Below are 22,780 nucleotides of genomic sequence, written 5' to 3' on the forward strand. Positions count from 1 at the left end.
CTGCTCTTCTTTGCCACAAAGAACAGCTAAGCAGCACGAGGCACAGACCTCAATGCAAGCACGTGCACTGTAATTTGCGAATGAATAAAGACCACAAACCCCCAAGCCCCATATCCCATTATCCTTCTAATGGAAATGCACGAAGAGTTTAACCTGCAGTAAAGAATAATACAATATTTCTATAGAGAAAACAGATTTTGATTAAATTTTTTTACCCTAGAGTCCAACTGCTGCATGTAAGACCAAAGATATTCTATATTGGCTCCAAAAGGGTGGACGTGAAGAAATGTGGATATGATACCTGTATTAAAAACAAATGTGCACAAAGTATTGAAATTACCTCAGACAATATATCATTAAAATAAACAAGATAATTCTGAATAGTCTGTTCTTGCAGGTTTTTCAGTATGAATTATGATTCTTATTTTTCTTACACAACCCAATAAACATAACAAAATGGCACATTTTTAATACAGTCATAATAACATGGTAAACACAATAGCTCATCTTCAGGAATGACAGCAGTTAGCAAGTAAGTGACCAAGATAATATACTGATGAATAAAGGAATTTCTAAACAAAGACTTGCTGGAAGCATTTCAACTACCAATTTTATGCTTGATTTACCAATATAAAATTGTGGATATTGTAATGGTAAAATTATTGCTTTTTTCCCCTTCACTGGATGTTCTGTTGTGAAAACGTTTCATATAATTGTGTCAGAAACCTCACTCCCTCAAATTTTTCTAGTAATTACACTGATGCTGCTTATGAAAACTGTTTAATCCATATTACCCCTAACTGCTGCTGAAGAAAACACAAATCTTTTATGACATATTTACTTATTTACTTTCTCTTAAAAGAGAGCCAGTTCTGTCTGTCTTCATTGTTTTTTACAGGATAGTTGTAAAAGGTATGGGAATAAAAGTGGCTTAGGAGGAGTCAGGATCTAAGTCTAGAGATTTTTTTCTCCAGTGAAAATCAAGTGACAGCATAACAATGATGACCAGAGAAAACAAGATTTGGGGCATTGGAATTGCTATTAAAAGCACTATCCAATTTCTCCTCTTCTAAACAAACAGTGAAAATACAAAATGGCATGTGTGTTACTTACTGTTTGGGGAGAGTTGAACTGTAAGAATCACAGCAAATATTTTCAACTCTGTTTGGATGGGTTTCTTAGCTGAACCACCCTAGGGGAAGTTCCTTATATTTAAAGCATAAACACCAGGATTAAAAATGCTTACAAATGACAAAAATGGGTCACTGTATCTTGTGTACTGCAGGCCATATCGCTTTCTTGATGCTGAATGAATTAGGATAATCTTGGATTTCATTTTTCCCCAAATACTAGCCATGGTTGAAAATGATAAGTAAAATTTAACTCATTTTAGACTGGCTTTGCCAAGAACACCTTCTTTTCCTCCCTCATTTTTCCAATGGCATTTACAAACTTGTAATTCTGCAATGGGAGGGGCATGTATTTAATTTTACACTATGGCAAGTCCTAGCAGCAGTTGCCTTATTTGTGCTGTGTGTGACCATACGTACACATGCAAGAGCTCTCGAAGCAAAAGCCAAGACCATCACACTAGGATGGGTTGACTGGAAATCCACTTTGTATTCAAATCACATTTTAATAACGACATTGCATTTGTTAAATGTGTTCCCAAGGCTTTTCAGTTCAGGATGCTCAAAGCTGGCTCTTTCATATAATGTAAATAAAAAGTCACTTGAAAATATTTTGTAGTTATTGACTGGAGTTCCATGATAACTTTTTAGTAATTTTGTTTTCATTTTATGCTCTTCTCCTCTAAGACATATTGACTTTTGTAAAATATAGACGAACTTAGTGAGTGGATGGAGGCAAGGCCCATTTTTCCCTTGCCATGCCTGAACATGCCAAAGAAGAGGTAACATGAAATCCATCTTGAACAATCTCTTGCCTTTGACCTGTAACAAGCCAGTTGTGGGGGTATTAGGACCAGTAATTTCTTGACTGAGATTGCACCATTTATCTGAGTGTGCCGCTGGACAGCTGGTGGACGAGACCCACTTTGGGACACTGCCACCACTTGTTACAGTCAAATAATGAGTGACCTAGAAAAAAAAGTTCTTTATTTTGTTCTTAAAATCCCATCCTTGCTACCCTTCTCACAGAAATTACCTTTGAACAGATCAAATACTGTCCATTGCAATTAAAAGTTCATTATAACAAGCAAAATTAAATCAATTTATACATTTCTGTACATCCCACTGTTCCACATCTCACCAGTCACAGGAAGTTTGTGTACTAAGCCTTTTAAACATTTAAGTACATTCTTCACTTTTAAATGACCTTTTAGGTCCGAACTGTCTGAATCTGTGCACCAGCAATAAACCAGCAACTTTCCTGGTACTTAGCAGATGCAAATGAGCTACATTTAAACAAATTAAGGTAGTTTTGGAACTATCACCTACCGGGATGCTGCTGATTTTGTGAAAAGACTAAACCAGAGAAATGAAACCTGGTCTTTCAGGTCAGCATTCTGGTGACCAGCAACCACACCGTAGGGAGCACTTTGGACCGTGGCCCTTTAGGCTTCTTGAAAATCTGTCCCTCCGAAACCAAATGCAAAACATGCACGCATATAAACGGGGCACGTTCCCTCCGAGGGTAGCGTGGGTCCAGCCAGCATTCCTGTGTGGTAACAGTAAGCTGGCCCACTGCCCTGTAAGCTTTAGCTTTTAGGCACTCTTAAAGAGTTTATTTTAAAGATTTTATTCTAGGTAAAGGAGATGACAGTCCTTGTGGTATTCTTTATAAATATTCATACTGCTAATTCCCTCACCTAATCGAAAAAGCATAAATCTGGCTTGCTTAATACATCCAGTATACGTGATTTTTGCTTGGTAGTTTGCTAATGTTATTTCCATCCCCTTCTCCTTCACCATTTTGTGTAATAATCAGATAACAAATTACACAATTCCAGCCTGCTAAATCTCGATGTAAATAAAGTCTTCATACATTCATGCTGCAAGTCTAAATGCAGATCCTGTAATTTCCTTCATACCTGAAATCCTTCCGTTAAACTCCTCAGAATTTTTCAGAAAGGAGAAGTTCACTTACATTTTAGGATTTCTCATACTAAAAGCCATTATGAATACAGAAGTAAAACAAAATAACTTTTTTTTTTTTTTTTTTTACTTTTATTAGCTCAGAGATGCATGTAAACACATATGCAAAACAACAACTTGTTAAAAGGCATTTTGTTCTCAAAAAATTTCTATTGGGTTATCTTACCTATTAATAGTGCCTCTTTCTCTGATTTTAGACCTGGGTTTCGTTTCTCTGAATTTTTTTCTCTGTCTTGGTTGACCAATGCTACTGTCAATACATTGATTTCCTATAAAGTTTAAAAAACAAAACAGGTGGTCATGCAGATTTCATTTACTTCAATTAAACCTGTCTGCTTCCTTTCAACTCTATAAAAAAGATCATTACTTTAAGTAACATCTAAAGACAAGACAGTTATAAATAATTGATTTGTTTGCAGAATATTAAGACACTTTTTGAAGTACCTTTATGCTAAGAGCTGCTAAGAAGAGAAATTTTGCTTGTGGAGTAAGTAATAACTTTGTTCCTAGTGCTTCTTCATTATAACAGCTTGAAAGATGTGCCATAAAGTGTGGGGATGGTCAGAAAACTCACATTTTCTAGCTATTACAGCTGTAAACAAAGACTGCCTCTAGGGAACATGGATGGGAACATTCAGCTACAGCCATAAGAGTAAATTCACCAGTCACTAGCAATGTTTCTAGCTACTAGAGCACAATCATCTACCCTGATATACTCTCCAACCAGTGCTGGCATGGTGTTGGCCCCTGTCCTGAACAATTCCCAGGCACATTTTGGGGGTCAGCACATTTCAGGGACCATGCCTAACAGGCAGTTTGCATACAGCTACCTTGTTTTGAGGACTGAAAGAGAGCCAGCCTTGAGGGCAAACACGTCAAGGCTCCTGCTTTGAGCTCCTTTTCTGCAACCAGGTGGCCTGAACCACCCAACTCTCAGCCAAGCTATCACATGTTAGACGCTCCATCAGAAGTACCCAGGCAGTTGTGTGACACAGATTGCTCTTCTCCTGGGTATATGTGAAGTAAACAAACTATCTCTATTTCAGAGGGATGTAAGTGGCCTCAAAAGTGCATTACACAATATTCAAGCATATACATGGGCTGTTTCCATGGAGCAACTGATATGCAGTAACTCGTTCCTTGGTGAGGCAGTGACTCACACTGCTGCATCTGCTCTGTGAAACGCTCAGCAGTTCCATGCAAAACCTCGGAGGCAGAGAGCATGGAGCTGGAGATATGGTGGTGTGAGGTGGGACTGTGCAGGAATGGTGCTCTTGTTCTGGCTGGGGAGTCAAGGTAAGCAGCTGGAGGTTGCACGGGACTGGGCAGCTTTAAATGCAATCAAATTTGCACTATTCAATGTAATGATGTGGCCCATCTAGAACATTCACTTGGGGTGATGCCTTGCTCCAAAATTCTTGGCAAGCATTTTTGGCAATGAAAGAGAGACACTGGGCTTGGGTCACTCTAGGGCATTTCTGGAGGTGTGAATAATCCATGCTAAAAAAAGGCAAAAACTCCAAAATATGTCAAATGTGCCTCTATATAGATGAGTAAAGGCTTCACAATCTGTGAGATTGGTAAAAACAGTCAGGCACTTCCTCATTCTCAATTAAAAAAAACCAAAACCATAACACAACCCCCCCCCCCCCCCAGTGATGTACTTTGTGCTCTTTATAGGCTGGCTCCAAGGAGCAGCTGCCCCATACGCAGTGCCTGATGGCTCAGATGCATCATGGGCTCAAATGTTCCCTCACGTTGTGAAAAGGAACAAGTTGCCATGTGTCAGCTAAGAAACTTTACGTGAATTTCAGCGACACACATGCATATGTGCATCCTTAGCCCTCAGCAACAAGGGGCTCTGACAGACTTCAGCCTGCAGCGAAGGAGGATTGAGATGCATTGAGTCCCGTGTGGTTTGCTGCAGTTGTAGTGGCCGACTGAGGCATGTCTCCTGGCCAGAGATCTATTTGACGTTGTGTACACGTAAGCTAGTCAGCCTTTGCTGTCTTTTTAGGCAGTAGAAATGAAATAACTTTTTATTCATGTAGTTTAGTTATTTACTTTAGGTTGAAATAAATTGGACCTTAGAGGTGCCTACTTTATATTCCTCACTGGCTGCAAAGGGAAACTTATAGCACAGATTTAGACACCTACAGGTAGGAGGGAGTCTGCAGTTCAAGAGTTGCAGTGATCCCCTCTTAAAATAATGGTGTGCCTGAGTGCTCTGGCAGCTACATCACCTTAACGCTAACACTCCTGTAGTGTTGTAATGCACAGGGCACATTATAACAGCAGGAGGATGCTCTAAGTTGTCCAGTACTCTTGATTCTCCTCCAGATACAGCCAAAGGCTAATGCAAATACTCATCTACCGCTGGCCATGACATCCCAGAACAGTGAAAGAAAACCCAGGCAAGAAACAGAAGTAAGAGAAGTGTTCACATGAATTTCTCCATAAGGGCGGTAATGACAAGGGGGTTACAGTTCAGAAGAACAGAGCTGGATGACAGATTTCATGATACTGCAGCAGAAGAGCAGAGCAGCATACGCCACCAGAGCTTGTATAGGTTAAGATGTAACTTTTGACTCCATCAGAGACAGAAAAGCAGTCTAAAAATAACAGTTCCTGAGAGGGGAAGGAGAGGGCAGAGAGATGTGTATTTGATATAACAGGCCCCAAACACAACACACTGGCAGTTTCAGATGGGATTAGAAGTTTTGTCAAGCAGTGATGCAGAGAAAGAAACTATATTCCCATTGGGAGCAACGAACAGATGGATTCTCATTTAATGCCTAGATTTGAGCCTGTGCAGAACATTTTGTATGATTTATAGGACAGTGTAAATGGATGCTAAAGGAAGTCACATCAAGTCTTCCTTAACTGTGTGTTGGTATGGAGGATAAAAGAGTAAAAAATTGGTTATGGGGGAGCCTTAGGAAACTAAGCGTGGCAAAGATAGCTACTCAGCAAACGACTGGCTTTAGAAGGCGGCTGCAGGTTCCTGAAGGTGTGAAAAGGGTGGGTTTCTGCCATCCAAAACCGCCTGCCTCACAGAAGATGATAAATTAGACAACTCTGATGTATTCAGCTGCCAAAATAAGCCTGCACAGACCATGGGAAAATCCAGGGTGTGCATGGTCACATAAAGGATTCAGTAGCAATGCTGGTAAGAATTAATAGTGATTTAAGAGAAATGGGCATAATTGTGTCTAAAAATTGAGTGTGAAATTCACCCAGAAACTAGGCTAATTATAGCACAAGTGAAAACCTTCAGTATCTGACTAGACACTGCAGATAGATACAAATCTGGTACCTATGAAGCCTCTACAACAAATCCTCATGCAGTTAATTTGCACAGTTTTAGAGGCACTACTTATGCCAACCCACAGAAACCAGACTTTTAAGAGCACAAAGGTGAATGAGGCAATAACTAATTGGAAACAAACAGTTGGGTCACCTCTCTGACATGAGAAAAAGCTACTGATCACCAGATGCCTGAGGAAAATTACTTAATATATACTACATTATAGTATTATTTCCTTTCTTTCCTGGAGTCTATTCTTTATTTGGCAAATTATATTTGCTGAGGGCCTAAGCAGTCTCCTTCAGCAGGTTTCATTATAAAACGAGTATTTTGTTGCCATCTGTCAGTTACAGCATCAAAGGACAGGAACACAGCTGAGCATGTGCAAAACCAGTACTTATTAGAAGCGAAATGACCTTGCAAGAACTAAATACAGTGTGTGGAAGGCTTAATCCAGGTTAAATCACACCTGGAGATCATTAGGGACCTGGCCCTATTCATTATTCACAAATTATGTCAGGTATTGGAGAACGAGGAGGCCCGATTTGATGGTGACAGCTCCAGAGCTGCTCAGCATGAATGCAACCATTCTGTGTGATGCTCTCACCACTGCCAGCTTGGAGCTTTTTCCTGCAAATGACTTTTGTCCTTCAGCAGATGACAAAAAGACATTAATTTCCCTAATGGGCTTGACAAACTCTATGATTCTGCAGACACCGCTTAGGACCAGCATTTTGATTTGGGGGTACCTGCTTTTGAACCAGGGAGGGAAAGACAGAGAGAGAGTCCTTCTAGAAAACTTTCAGGAGAACTTGCTGGATAAACCAGAGGACAGCATAACAACAATTTTCTCACATGGACTATTCACTTCCATAGGCAGACCTCTGATACCACCACTGATGTGGAGCTGATGGTTGTGGAGAGTCGTACATGGCAGTTCTCACACATCAATGTACACCGTAGCCATGTCCTGACCGTAAGGTGGGACAGAAGTTGGGTTTGTGTCATTCTCTCATGTACTCTGGCTTCTTTTGGAAGCAAATGCAGAGGCATGGGGCAGTGGATTGCTCCAAAAGGTGCCTGGTCTCACTGTCCACCATGGCCCACCACAGAGCAGCTGGGTTCCACACTGTAAACACAGCAAATAAGAGCGTGAATCCTGAGAGAGCTGCATTTGCCAGAGAGAGACACAGAAGTCCTGAAGAGTAGAAGAGATGTGGTGACTTTCTGCAGAGGATGTCACAGGTACTGTAAGAACAAAAGGCTATCTCTGCACTCCAGGAGACGAGCAGACCAGAAAACTGGAGATATTTAGGCTGGATGACTTTGGTCCTTCAGTCCTTCATTGGTTTCTTTTTTGCCCCTATGGGAAAGTATGCTATTAAATAAAAACTACTCAATCCAGACATCACTCATCTTCTGCAGGCCAGTCTTGCAACAGTGCAAAAAAGGCAGACAATATAAAATGTCTGCTCTTGCCTGGGGACTCTCTCTTTTGGAAAAATGGTTCTCTTGAGCCTAAAAAGTTCCATGATCCTGAAAACATATGCTAGCCAGCACCCCTAAAAATGGAGGGAGTGAGGACTTGCCATTCCCCAAAAATGCTGACCAAGAGCTGAGCAGGATTTGAACAGTAGCTGCCATACGTGGAAACTACTCCTGCCAGAGGGCAGTTCCACATCACCTGTTGTTCAGGACTCTGCTTGAAAGGCAGAATATGGGATTTAATGAATGTGACATTGAAGACACCTGACATGTGATCAGGATGCAAATGACAAATATCCAAAGAGCTGAAATACTGTCCCCACTATCTAGGTAATCCAAATATTTGATAATTACCTTTAAATCCAGGGGGAATTATGACTGCTTGCATATTGTCTTCAAAGACCTTTGTTGCAGTATACGGGATTCTGCAGAAATGTGTGGTGAGGGGGTAAAAATAATATTATGCCTTCTGAAAAACCCAGTAAAAGAAAATCCTACCAGACTCTGGAAGAGTTTGCAGGATATGTTGGTGTTTGTACTATATGTACAAAGCCAATTGTCTGAGGCATTAAAACAGCAGCAGAAGAAGGAAAGACTAGATGTTGGACACAGCAGGCGTATGACAGAGCAACTGCTGAATGTTAGATGTAAGGGATACACCGCACTTTCTCATCAGCCAGGGGATTTATGAGAGAAAATGAGTAGGAGGAAAAAACGCAACTATATATCTGAAACATAAGCAAAAATCTTGCAGACTATTAACAGCAGGCCAGAGAGATGTTGCAGGCTTGAAAAGAAAAGGTAGATTTACGATTCTGATAGAAGAAAGAACCATGTACATGTGATACCAAATTTTCAGTCCTTTAAGCTCTTGAAAGGAACACGTGTACCTGCTCTGAGTCCATAGATCTGGGCTTAGATATCAGACCTGCTTGCCCAAACTGCTTATTGATGGCCAGGTAGGTTTGGCGATTCTGCTGCAAACGTGGGTAGAAACTGGCCTGAGACATGAAGACTGCACGTTTTTAATTTATTCTCATTTACCTGGGGCTCTCTTAAAGTCTGGTATAGATGTGTTTGCTTTGCTGGCCTTTCTTCAAATGTACTTCAGACCCACATTTGAAAATTTAATCTTGCTGTTTTAACGTGAATGGAGCCTAATTCAATTTCCAATTGAGTGAATGGAAGCCTTGCAATAGTTTCAATGTATGTCAAGTCAGGCATCTTAAATTTATGGGGACATGCAAGGTTGAGGTACAGGACAACTTCTGCCAGCTTAACATCATTGTCAGTTGAGAATGGGCTGCTGTCTTTGTCTATGTTGTAATCCATGGTGAATACAAAATTCTTCGATCCAAGTTGAGCTAAACTACAATGAAAGAGCTTATTTAAATTTAACTTAAATCAAATTTTCTTGCAAATGTGGCAATGTATGAACACACTCACAGATGTGATCGTGACTCAGATGATCACAGAATCGCAAAATCACTCAGGTGACCTTGGGAGGTCTCTAGTCCAACCTCCTGCACAAAGCAGGATCAGCTGCGGGGTCAGAGCTCATGGATGCGCAACACGGGGTAATAGTCCAATGGTTGGATAAGACTCAGCAGTTTCTCTGCAACATCCCAGTTCTGCGCCCTCATCAAACAACGTGGGATGTGTCATCAACAGATGGGTGCCTCTATCCCCTGCAGAAGGGTTTTTCCAACCACCACTTGCTGCTTCCTCTTGCTACTTGTAGTTAAAGACTTATCTCCATGAGCACAAAGAAGGACAGAGGTAACATCACAGATGGGGAAAGCCTGATAATCTATTAAGAGAAAAGAGAGTCCCCTGACACAGCTCCTCCCAGGGCTGTCACAGGAGAGCATCAGCCCCAGGGGTTGAGCGTGACACCTATCAAGACCAGACAATGGAAATGCTCTCTGGACCATCTTACAGACTGAGGGGGGCACTGCCTATAGGAGTATGGGACTTGTTATGGGATGTAGAGGAAAAGCATTTTGGAATTGTACAAGACTTAGTTGAGGGTACTTAGCAGGAAACAAAAGGCAGGAAAAAGGAGGGATCATGGTGGTTTGGGAAGAGGATAAAAGGGATTGGTCCCATGTAAACAGGTTGATGGTCAGTACACTTGTAGGGCCATGCCATGCCCTGATCAGTGCATTACACTCATTAAACTCAATTTCTAACTCTTTTCTTGGGTGAGGGACTCTCTATTCTGTGTGCATGGTGGTGTGTGAGGGGGTACGAGCACAGCAGCTGGAGTGGGACCAGGGGTCAGTCAGCCATGTGTCTGGGGTGCTGCAGTTAGAGAGACCAGGGTGTGTGCGTGTGCTGCTCTGTGACCACTGGTGAGCATCAAGCCAGACTAGCCACTGAGCAGGATAAGAAGCTTGGGAGCCACATACTGAAGTGGCCATAGGTCTGGGATAGATCCAGGAGAGACCAGAGACACTGCATGTGACCTACTGGAGGGACCAGGGGGTCCAAGCCAGCAACTGGGGACATCATGGGGTCTGGGGAATGACTAAAAGACCTGGCTGCGTGTGTGTGTATGCATGAGGCAGAGGTCAGCTATGGGATAGACTGAGAGGCAAAGGCCAGTTACTGGAGGAATCCATGTTGTATATATGTGTAAGTCTGCATATACATTTCCCACTAATGGACCTTCATCCCAATCAGCCAGAAAGAGGAGCAAGATGAGGCCATCATTGCTGTTTGTGTTTATGAATGCTGAGTCTGTGCTGATCTGTGTGGCTGGCCATATGTATATGTATGCATCTGATGCACATGTTGTATACATGTGTTTGTGCAATGTGCTTGTGGGGAATTCCTGCTCAGCCCTGCTGCAGGCTGGTCGCATGGAGCTGCACCGACATTATCTCTGTTGGGTTGCAGGATTCAGCAACTTCCAACAGCAGCAATGCTTGGTTTGGGCCAAATGGCTCTAATTCTTCCTTTAATGGAGCTTGTTCCCCTTCATGGGCTGCTATGGCACCGTGCTGTGATGTGACGTGTGGAAATTTGGTTGTTTGAACTCTAAAAGTAACTAAAAATTCTCCAGGAACATCATGCGTGTTACAGAGCTCTTCCTTCAGCATGTCCTCTTACAGTGACTGTTCCTGACTCTCTGCTGACTACTCCTCTAAAAATACTCTAATGACTAGAAAATTGCTCATAATCTTTGATTAATATAATTCTTTTGTTGCCACAAATGAATTGATCTTGTGCTAGCAGATTAAGTACTTTCTAGAAATATTTTACATGGTCCTGGTTCTTCACAGCCTAAGAGATGATTTCAGTAAAGTGTCTGACATTAAGTTAGGTGGTCTTGCTGACACACTGTATATATGTAGAGAGGTTTCTTGGCCTTTTCTGTGTGCACTGGGATCACTCAGTTTACAGTAACAAATTACACTGTTGCATCATGTATAAAACAAATAAGGCAAGGAACCAGGCATGCAACCATCTGCCCAAAACCAGAGCTCTCACAAGCAGCCTGCGCTACTTTTAGAGTTAGCACCAGGTCAACAATTCAGTAAAAACACCCCTTGTTTTTCGGTGTTTTTTCCCAGGGTCTCAGAGGATCCTTCTCCTTCTACTATCTAACTAGTGATGCAGAAGAACGTATTTGCCATATGCTACACTGCTGGCGACCGTGACTGGTCTATTATTAGAAATGATACAGACCAGGTGTCACCTTTTCATGCAGATCAAGCCTAAACTTGATAACTTATTTTGTGCTATGCAAGAAACCAGGATTGGTTTTGTCAGCCACAGCACACTGTAATTACTTTAAAAGTACACTAATTTAGAAATTTACTTTTAAAATACACTAATAGAGAATTTAGCAGAACTGTAAATTTAAGAGTGCACTGGTATTAACAAATAAACAGTTGACAACTGACTTGAAAAATCATCTGGTATTAAAATTATAGGAACAACAATGAAGAAAAATTAGAACAGCAAATATAAGACCTTGCAAACGAAGCACTTCAAACACACCTCTATGCATCTAAGATTAGTTCGTCCGATTTATCCTACATGATAGAAATGTTTTCAGGAGTGAAGATTAATTGTATTATGGTGCTCTTGACATCCTATTTTTCCGATCCATTTGCCAGAGAGATGCTTTTAACTTTTTCATTACAAAGCTTTTACTATTATAACTTTCACCTGCTGAGTTTAGGCAACTAGCAATAATCTGAAAATGCTTTTCTCATTGAAACTATCTCTTTATATTGTTCTCATTGCATTTGAGCACATCTATTTTATGGGAACGTACATATGCAAAATACGGATGACTAATATGAAAGTTACTTCATGCTTATTTTTAAAAGTATGATCAGGTTGCTTCATTTTCTAAAGCTGGATTTATGTGTAGGTTCCTGATGACTTAACACAGATGTTTTATGTGATGTGAAGGTGGTTGTTTTGCAAGGGAAAAGGTAATTGTCATTTTGTGCACTTTGTGTTAGGGAATTGCAGCAAACCAATGGTTGGCTGAACAAAAGCGTTGCCTGCCCACCAGCTCTGCCCCCAGGAGGGGATACTTCATGTTTACGTGAGACTGAGAACTTGTGAAAACCCTTTCCAATGGTCTCTAACACAAATATTGCTCTAGCAATCTCCTCGAAAATGATGGACTTCAAAAAAAAAGTTAAAGAGAGGAAAAAAAAGGTAATTTTTTTCCCTTGTGGGATGTGTAGAATTGTTTTGAAAATGTCTTTGTTGAAATGAAAGGAAGTTATTGGGGGGTGTGTGGGGGGGATCGACCTTATGTGTTTTATGAGAGTGAATAGTTTTCAGCAAGTATTTGTATTTGAAAGATATCAATCTTAGGTATCTGAAAACCCAGGACAACCCCCACATTCACAGGAATCTCCACATCTGAATATATTGAAAGTACTTGAAACAAACATTTTGGAGCTCTCATTCCTTTGCATTGGATTTTGATTAGGATGATGTACTCTTCTTCCAGGAAGAGTGTCTCCTCGGGATATTGAAGATTCTTTCTTGCTTCTGTCACTTTTTGCAGTCTATTCCTTGAAGGACTTCAGCAGGTTGGAGGGAGCGTGAATGTGGTGTACAAGCCCCAGGACTGCAGTAGCAGGCTTGTGGCTGCAGCAGAGGTGGCCCCATCATCCTTCAGGTGGTTGCGGGGGAGTCTGAGTGCTCTGACAAGCCAATCTGCCTTGTACGCTGTGTGGGTTAAGCACACAGCAGTGTATGTACAAGGCTGAATGTTATTCCTCACTAGAAATGATGGGATGACTCCTGTATACGTGTGCAGTATAAATACGCGGGGAAAATGCTTTGGGATGAAAGGCTGCACACAATGATCAGATATTACTAAAATTTCAGGTAGCTCTGGGCATTGAAGAACTGTCTCCCTGTAGAGCTCATATGAAATTTCAAGTCAAAAAACTTTTGTGATTTGCTGAGTGGGTGGCTGAATGGGTTTTATCATTGTGTCTCAGAGTTCTCTCTTCTCCTCCCTCAGATGATGGGAATTCACTCCAATCAAAAGCCAAGTTACAATGTCACTCTGACACTTTTAATTAGGGACAAGGGAAGTAGTGTGATTTCTTAACAAAGGGGTTATTGCTACAGCCCAGATGTGCTTCAGGTAGCACAGTCCGTGTCAGAATATCTCTCGGTCTGCTGTAGCCGTTTGCTCCTCGTAGGGTTAGATCGTTGCTGAAACTGCAGAGACTGTGATACAGCTAGCAGAGAGATGTGCACCGTGCTAATGAAACTCTATTGCTGTCCTCTAACACGCAGAACCAGGGTTGGGGCAGCCAAGGGGGGGAGGAACTCACGGGGACTCGATCTATCAGTGTGTAAGAACTTCCGAAGGCTGAGCAGACTCTTTGATAACACGGCCCTAAAGAGTCAGTTAAACTCCTGTTATTTTTCAGGCCTCACGGTATTGAATTCATGAGGTGGTCATTCCTCATGCCTGCCGTGGTAAGTAGGAAAGCTGCCGATCTGCGAATGGTCATAGCTGCTTGAATTTATCATACTCCACATGCTTTAAATTGAAGGAAACAAGAAGAAATGAGTGATGGAAGGACTACAAATAAATGCCTGGAATGAAAAAAGGAGGGCAGTGAGTAGAAAGAGGCACAGTGACTCCTCACTGCCTGGTCCTGGCCACACCAGGAGAGACGAACCTGAACACAGGCAGTAAATGAGTCTCTGTAATTCCTGGGGACTTTACACCCCATTCCAGTCAGAGTACAGGGTCCTTGCACCTCCTCCTAACAAGGTAACACAGCCATGATAAGCCCATATCTCTCGCTCCTCAGGGGGCTATCCTCACCCCTGCACTGCACCGTTACTCCTGCTTGTTCTCTTTAGACAATTGACTGCATTTGTTAAATTAATTAGTTGACTGAATACAATCTTGCAAAGGGGAGCAGTTAACAACAGAGGGGCTGAAGAGTGCACGTAGTCCACGCTCTTTTCAGGAAATACAGCTTTGAACCTTCTCAGATGGGAGAGAAGCAAACCCCAACTTCTGGCATTCCCGGCGGGGGACGTCACCCCTGAGCTCTCGGGTGAGGAAAGGCTGCCAGCACCCTCTCCCTGGACTCAAACGCACCCAGCTGTCATCACCTCGCTTTTTGCAGTGCCCACTTGCTCCCGTGTGCTCCAGAAATGCCTGCTGTAAGGCCAGAGGACCCCACAAAGCCAAGGAAGCTACTCAGTGACTCACGTCAGCTTGCTGAAGCTGAGGTTCACAGCTTACAAACCCGGGTAGCTCAGAGAGAAAAGAAACACACATTTCCTGATGTGTGCAAGCCCTGCACTGGAGTTTTCTGGCCTGTAACTTTAGGCCCAAATTGCTCTTTATTAGCCATGTTGAGCACATTTTTTATCAGAAGCCGGTGTTGTTCTGGGAAGAGTAAGCCTTCTGAAGACTAGGCTAGCCAGGAAATGGCTCTTGCACTCACAAGGAAGTGAAGCAAAAACATCAGCAAACACTTGAGATCTTCATCAGTAAAGGCGACCAACTTTTGTCCTGTAGTCCCGAACCCCTGGGATGATTTGAGGAGGCATTGCACTCCTGTAGCTCCCTCTCCTCTTCCTGTGTTCAAGGGCTCTTTTCATCTCACGAGGCTCAATGTAAAGCAGACACACAGCACGGAGGTGCCCCATCCTATGGCAGGTGTGTACTAACACATACACTGACACGGGATGTTCACAGCAGGTACCCTTGGGTGCTTCCATTAAAGGTTTGCATAGTGAAGTACAAGAACTGAACTCTGATAAGTTTGATAGAATTACAGACTTCTCTAAAAATTGAAACTTTTAAAATCTTTGCCTGGCTTGTTGCAAAAATGAGCCTCATTTAAGACCTGTCTTTACTCATCTTTGGTAAGTATCATCAGTGATTAACCACACTAAGTGAAAAGAGAAGACTAAGGTGTAGTTAGGAATAACATCACTTTCAGTGTAGCATAAAGTGAGCAATTTAGTAAAATGGTTTAAATATTTCACCCTGGGTATACTCATCCTCGGAGTCAGGGATCATCTGGCAACTGCTTGAAAAATTAAAGGAAGAATCAACATCAAATGTAAGATGCTTGGTTGAACTTGAGAAATCCTCTGATAACAGCTTCAAGTATTCAAATGGAAAAATGCATCCCTACTTAATACTATTGATTTCATGTCTGGAGAAAAACCCACAGAATATTGTGTCCAAGCTGCTGGAGATGCTAACTGGAAGCAGACAGACGAATGAGGTCTAAGTCATTACTTTGTTCAAACAATGAAACTCAAACAGAACAAAGAGCTGGTAAAAAAATTTGTGGTGAAATCAGTTTCACTTTCTGAAGTACATTCATTTTATTATGCCTTGGTGATAATGAAGTAACCCTAAAAGCCTTTTGGTGAAATCCTGGCTTTTTAACCTGATCTGAATTTAATTTTTGACTTCAATAGTCAGGACTTCACCATGCGATTGCAATCTGGGCATTCAAAATGCTTCTGCAATCATGATCCACCTCTTGCTTTGGTCTGAACTTGGAGGACTGATACTCTTGACCACATTTTATGGCACTTTTACAAAGGGTAAGAGTTATTCACAGGAGCTATCTAAGGAGGGCAGATAGCTGTCAAGTGAGAGCGCCAAACTCCTGGAAGAAGATCACTAACTACTTCTTAAGTGAGGCTTGTGTAAATAAATCTCCCTTTCTCCATCAACAATAGAGGGATACCATGGATGTTAACCTTCCCACCCTCAAAATAGGGATATATTCCCCAGGGCTATATAACTGTATTTGCATGCAGTGCCTTACGCATACTGAACTCAGCATCAAGCAGAAGGACATCTTTGATCAAAACACAGAATTAACCTATATACAAGAAGCTCCACAGAAAGCCACTGAACTTACAGAAACAGTGGAAGAATAAATTGCCTTTATAGAGTTAGCCACAAAACATGTGATTAGCATTTTCAGTTTGCAAAACATTCTCTATTTGAGCACACTTCCCAAGCAAGACTTTTTTTTCATGTTGGGACTAATCGGGTCCCAAGAGTCCAGGAACATCCTGGAAGAGGATTAGATCTGAAATTATAATTGTCCATCAGCCATTATTTTCTCTTCAGTTAAGGCAGAAATGTAAATTAAATATCATTATATACAGCAATGAAAAGGAAATTAAAAGAGGGGCAGATTAGAACCAAGAAGCAATTTTTCCTAACTGCAGGGCTGAAGGAAATGAATGCTCAGTGACAGCACCTCTGGCAGTCCTGGGTGTTGAAGTCTCTGTTAACACCAGCCCAGGATCTCGGGCTCTATGTACCGCTTGAGCCTGACATTTGCCCTTTCCTGACACAGAGTAGAGCTGGGAAATGTCAACAGGCATAACAAATATTACTGCATGTACCTGGCAAGTCACTCGTGAAACACCCTTATGACTGTTTACAGAGCCTTGTAAAATGGTTTTGCTTTCTGGAAATAACAGATGTACTGGTAATACACTAAAATTTCGGGGTTTTTTCAACCCAGATTTTTGTGCAAACTGCCATGGCAGGGAGGGTAACATTGCAATTGCTCCAGCCTCTTAGTTAACTGTGTTCAATTCTCCTGCAAAAACAGAAGAAAAAAATGAACATTCGTCCATTTATAGGTTAGGCACTTTTCAAGAGGGTTGTTTTTCTTTTTCCAAAGGTGTCCATATCCTTGTTTTCCTTTCAGGATAGTCTCACATAATGGAAATGTGGAAGACACACCAGGATAGGTCTACGCACATATTTTCATCTGTATCTGCTTTTGCTAAGAAAAGTATTTCCAGGTTTTATTTTAAGACACAATACATTCTAATGTAAAACATGATGCAGACCAGTGTCATCAGCAGAAAGCCTGAGGACTGCAGAAAATAAAGTTTTTAAGACTACAGTATGGGCTTTCTTGATGTGTATGCAGTGTGCCTGAAGTTTCTACTGTCCTTTCTAGGTGCCTGATTTTCTGCAAAGTAATCTAAATATGCTATAGTGTGAAGATTAGATTGTGTGTTCAGTGTATAGACATACATTGCCATTTTTCCTTACCAACACCTCCCACTATTGGTCTGCATGTAAAGGTATTTCATTTGCTGAATTCAACCTGTCAACTGTAACAAATATGTCCTAATCCCATTATATGCATCACGGTTCACTAACAACTACGTAGGAGCCACCAAGCCTTTTTCTCTTTGATCATCCCAGATTTGCACACAGGCCAAGGGCAAGAACCATGAAGTCTGCTGAGAACAAACGTAGAGAGACAACCTGCAAGGCACAACACCTGAGCACATTGATATAAATTGCAATTGTTTAAAAGGTACCTCAACTTCCATTTTACAAAGTTCATTACTGTAGCAAATGCTTTAACGTCAGTTCTTTCCCTCTATTTCTCTCTTTCCATTTGTGCTGCTGTGCTTTCTCTGATTTCATGGTGGCATAATTGTTGAATACATGTCTGCAACTGTGACTCAATAATTGTAGCTGTCTGGTCTCCCTTTTCACCATTAATTTAGGTATTGACTTCTTTTCTTAGGAGTCTAATATTGCTGTGAGATCATCATGGGAAGAGCTCATGGAAAAGACGGGTAGAAAATAAGAGTTTCTAGCCTATGGGAAATTCAGGCATTTGAACAATTCCTACAGTTACAAAGTGGAACAAAATATTACATTGTGAAAAATTGACCATTAACCAAAGATTCTGAAATATTTTGTTTTAGATATCTGGGAATGATGTACTGAAACACTCTCTTTACGCAATTGAAATGTTTCTTTTTAATGCTATTTCAACCTTTGTATTATATAAAACCCAAAACTTTCAGGCTCTTCTGTTTTATCCAGTTACATATGAAAGAGAATGATAAAAGTTGAAGCATTTAGGTAATTTTCCTTTAAAACATTTCAATCCTGCAAAATATTGTTTCATCCAGATTTTTGGAGAGGAAGCAAGTTCCTTTAGAAAGTTTCTAAGTAAGTCTTACATTTGTAAATTCCTTTAGGAAACCCGCAACCAGCTGTTGTACAAAGACAAGTTTTTAGGTAGCAACCGTGAGCATTTCAAGATCATGGGTGGATTAATGTCTTTATTTTGGTTTGCAAACAGAATCTTTCAAAGGGGCAATGAGACGCTGTGCAGACAGACTGCAATTGCAGATTTGTTGGAGCTATCAGACAATATTGAATGTCTCCTGTCCAAATGCTGAGAGCTATGAGGCTCTATCGACTTCACTGCGGAAACAGACCACAATGAATGAGATTCAGGAAAGGATTAAAAAAGAGAGGACAACATTTCCTTATCACAAAGCAGTCCACAAAATTTGAGCCTTTCGTTCAGGTTTAAAATAATACTGCTTTCCCGGCTGTGCCATTAGACAACATATTGACTAAAATAGATGTTAAAATATATTAGTTTTCAGACTGTTGCTAGTTCTCTTGGCTAGGAGGAAGATATCATATATAATCAGTTTTAATTTTCATATGTTTATGACAAAGCACAAAGCTGCATGGTTTGGATGACAAACATAGCAGGAAAGTTTTCCTTTTTTCTCTCTGCCCTTATGCAAATTGCTGTTTTGATTGCAATCATTAAGGGAATAATAAGGGAATAACAGAAGCATTTTTTTGGCAGCAGGTTTTAAAAAACATGACCTTAACAAGTCCTTTAATGATTTTGGACAAAATAATGACTCAATGAATTAATTTAGTCCTCTCGTGCAAATTAACTGTTTCCAAATTATACCCGTATACAAATCGCTTCACTCGGAACTGAAATATGGCCAGACTTGCTCAGCTGCAAGGTGGCAGCCACAGAGACAAACGGTATAACTTTGTAGCTGGAGTAATCCTGGACAGGACACTAAGGCAAAGCATTTCTCTTGCAGTCGTTTCCATGGTATCTTTAGCACCCACATACAGCAAGTAGGACATCGGTTGTTAAAGTCTCATCCAAATAAATCCTACAAAGTAAATTGCATGGAACCCAATTTATCTACCTCGAAATGAAGTTTGCTGGGATTTGAACCTGTGGCTTCAGGAAAAAAAAAAAATCACTGAGGCACTTCAAACCTGATGTGCAAATCATTCAGCCATTCTATCAGCTTTAAGACATAAATAGTAAATTTGAGACCATATGCATGCATATATATATATATAAATCTATACATAGATAGCTGTACCTACATTTGCCTGAGATTCATCATGCCCATTGATTTCTGCTAATTCCTTGGCGCTTTTTAACTGCAAAGAGTAAACGAAAAACAAAACAGAATAAAACAAGCACATTACTTGAGTATTTCACACAGTTATCGTTGATTTATTTGAAAGAGCATTTTATAAAGCTTCCAATGAGAAAAACAGATGGAGCATATAATTCTAATGAGTTTTTGCTCAAACCATTTTGAAACCAACATACTTAAGGCTTGATAGGTTGGGGGGAAAAAAAAAAAGGAAAATAATAAGACTGGGTCATTATTTTTTAAATAATAAGATTAGAAAGTAGTTTCAAGGCATAAAAAGTGTACAGAATTGGCTCTCAAGAATAATAAACGATTTCATTTCCCATTCTTGTTGCTATTAATTTAAACTTTACAATATTTGCAAGTTGCCACTAGCTAAATAGTGTTTTGCTAATGGTTACTTTTGAATGATATATTTTGAGCTGTTTAAGATGCCGAAGTGGTACTGTATATTTCCTTCCTGAGGAAGCATCTAAATAACTGACATGGCTTCTGGGTATGATGGAAAAGGAGGTGAAGAGAAGAACAGATCTTTTATTTACCCAGCGGCAAGAAGAACTGAGGAGACACTGCCAATTCCAAATATATGATCTGAACCAAAACTTTTTTTTTTTTTCCTCTTGAATTAGCTTTTTGGGGAAAATCCAGGATTATATTGTGGATTGTAAAAATTATTCCCAAGAGATTTAAGGAGTGTTCTAGCTCATGTCTCAGCCTCAGTGAAATACGCAGTCGTTTATCCTGCGATTGAGCAAACATAGAAAGCAGGAGACACCACAGCTCTCCTGAGCCTATAAGCCATCGATGTTTGTACACTAAAAAGACCCGCTCAGAACTATTTACTGTTTAGGTAAATCCCTGAAGAGTCATGCTTTTATTCTAACTTAATTCAGAGTAGATATCTGGGGTTGAGGGAGATGGGGAACAATAAACAGAACTTTCTTCTGCATGCCTTTTTTTTTGCCAAAAAAGCTAGGGTTGATGTAGCTGTTGATGATACAGCTGTGATCCTGAATGTCAACAGTCCTAAAATCCACGTGACTAGGAACACTATTATGTTTTGACCAGGTGTCTGACTCAGAAGCGTTGGTGGACTACCACTGGCTAGGTTACCTCCATCATCTTTTAGCTGTGTGACAGGAACAGCTAAACTGTGTGTGATTCAGTTCCTGGCTTCTTGGTTTCCAATCTGACACCTAAGGTAAGAGGGCCACGGTCTCTGTGTACCTTACTATGCAGGGCTGTAAACTACACCGGTTCAGGAGCTGCAGTTCAAGCCACTAAACCAGCCCTGATGGAGAGGGAAGGGGGTGGCAATCCCTGATAAAGCAGTACAAAGGATAGCTGGGAACTGCAAACTCATCAGGTGTTCTGGTTCAATTCACTGGTGCTCATCTTTCAATATCCTCGAAAAGTCTGCAATTTATACTGACAGCAGGGTGATGCATTTCCAATGCATATTACATGTTTTCCCTGCACAGAAGAAATAACCATCCTGTGAAACCACCTCACTGTGAGGATGGCTGGTAGGAATGAGCTGAGATGGCTACTTCCAGCCAAACACCAAATTTAGGTGTTTCTGCATCACAGTAAGACCGAAAGAGCCTTTTCCTGAGTCTGCTAGTTCTTCATTTAAGAAATGTGAGCAGTCATGTTGAGTTCAACTGAATTACTCATCTGAATATGAGGTCAGGAGAGTGTGTTCAGGTATGTAAAACTGCTCTGCATGCTAATGCCACATCCTGAGCGCTCGAGGAGTGCTGTTCCTTACTTACCTTTTGCCTTTCCTTTTCCAGTCTGATAAAGTGCCATCACCCCTTGGTGACTGCCGGCTTCTTGGACAATGCTCCGCATGCGTTCTGCTGGTGACATACCACTTCCTCATCAGCCACATGCGTGTTTGACGGGAGAGTGGGCTCAGCCTTTAGCCTACCTCGGTCTGGCAGGCTTTCACTCCACCATGGTCTCCCACCATCATCGCCTTGGCACTGCTCCACCAGTTAATCTAATGCAGACGAGATGCTTAAACCTTTCCATCTCTGTTATTGTCTGCCATGCTCTGACAATGATGGCAGAGCTCAGGCGAGAAGGTGCTAGTATCCACATCTACACTAGGACCACTGCAGTAGGAGGTGGAGGTGAACTGGTGGAGATAATGGTGGAAAACTTGTGGGTAGAAAATGTGCAGCTGCATTCTCACAGACTAAAGGGGTAAAAATCTCTTTTTTCCAATATTGCTTTTTTTCTAAATTCAAATTCAAATTATATTCTTTACTCTAAATAGTGAAATGTTGAATAGGAACCTCAGAAAAACACACAATATTGGAAAAACAGGACTTGCCTTGCCCCCTAGGCAGGCTTCATCACAGATTGGTGGCGAGTGTGATGTTACCAGCAGACAGTATGCTGAGGCAACGTACTGAACTAGTGCCAGTGACTACCAAGGGACTACCTTAAAGGAAAGGAGAAAGGTTGAGACTTAGAAGTCTCTGATGCATCTAATGCTGTGGTTGGGGTAGGTCTGACTCAAATCAGTGGGTTTGAATCCCTCTGACAACCAGACCTGGCAGCCACAGGCTAGATCTGATCCAGAAACCTTTTGGCTACAGTAACGCAATATGGTGCGCGAGCAAACGGGATGTCTCCCAGCAGGACATCCCAGCCCGGATGCGGCTGGGTTGGTGCAACTGGATCAGCACGAGATGTGCTGAGCCAGCAGATGTGCTGAGCCACAGCTGCATCGCTCCGTACAAACATGCCCGTGGTGAGGCAGGGCAGGATCCCTCTGCCAGCTTGAGATGAAAAGGCAGATTTTAGCAAAAAAAATCACAAAAACGAGCTATACAAACGAGGTGGGAACCTGGTGCTATTTATTTTTTAAAGAAATGTTCATATTTACTTGACTCTGCTGGATGATTTTCAATACCCATTGTGGGTAAAACACACAGATGAACTGTGGTGCTTTTAAAGGAAAGCTGTGAGCCTTGGCAAGTGGGGGTCATTACTGCTAGGGCTTCTGCAGTTCTGGAAAGTTTTGGAACTGGTTCAGGGTTGTTGGAGAAGCACACTGGCTGCGTAGCACTCCTTAGGAATCCTGGCTACTTACAGTCTTGGCCTTAGG

The 22,780-nt window shown here is 41.3% G+C and overlaps 1 protein-coding gene across 7 annotated transcripts in view; it reads right to left on the bottom strand.

Annotated features, from left to right (window-relative positions):
• ENOX1 (ecto-NOX disulfide-thiol exchanger 1) overlaps positions 1-22,780 on the bottom strand; it is a 374,541-nt gene that overhangs the window by 3,925 nt on the left and 347,836 nt on the right. For all 7 annotated transcript variants that reach the window (XM_075741790.1, XM_075741793.1, XM_075741792.1 and 4 more), the window contains 3 exons: positions 19,604-19,660; positions 3,283-3,385; positions 216-301 (listed from right to left, as the gene is read on the bottom strand). In XM_075741790.1, coding sequence (XP_075597905.1) covers positions 216-301; positions 3,283-3,385; positions 19,604-19,660 — 246 coding nt within the window. The remainder of the gene's footprint in view (positions 1-215; positions 302-3,282; positions 3,386-19,603; positions 19,661-22,780) is intronic.

The sequence above is a fragment of the Balearica regulorum genome, chromosome 1 (genome assembly GCF_011004875.1).
Source record: "Balearica regulorum gibbericeps isolate bBalReg1 chromosome 1, bBalReg1.pri, whole genome shotgun sequence".
NCBI classification, from domain to species: domain Eukaryota; kingdom Metazoa; phylum Chordata; class Aves; order Gruiformes; family Gruidae; genus Balearica; species Balearica regulorum.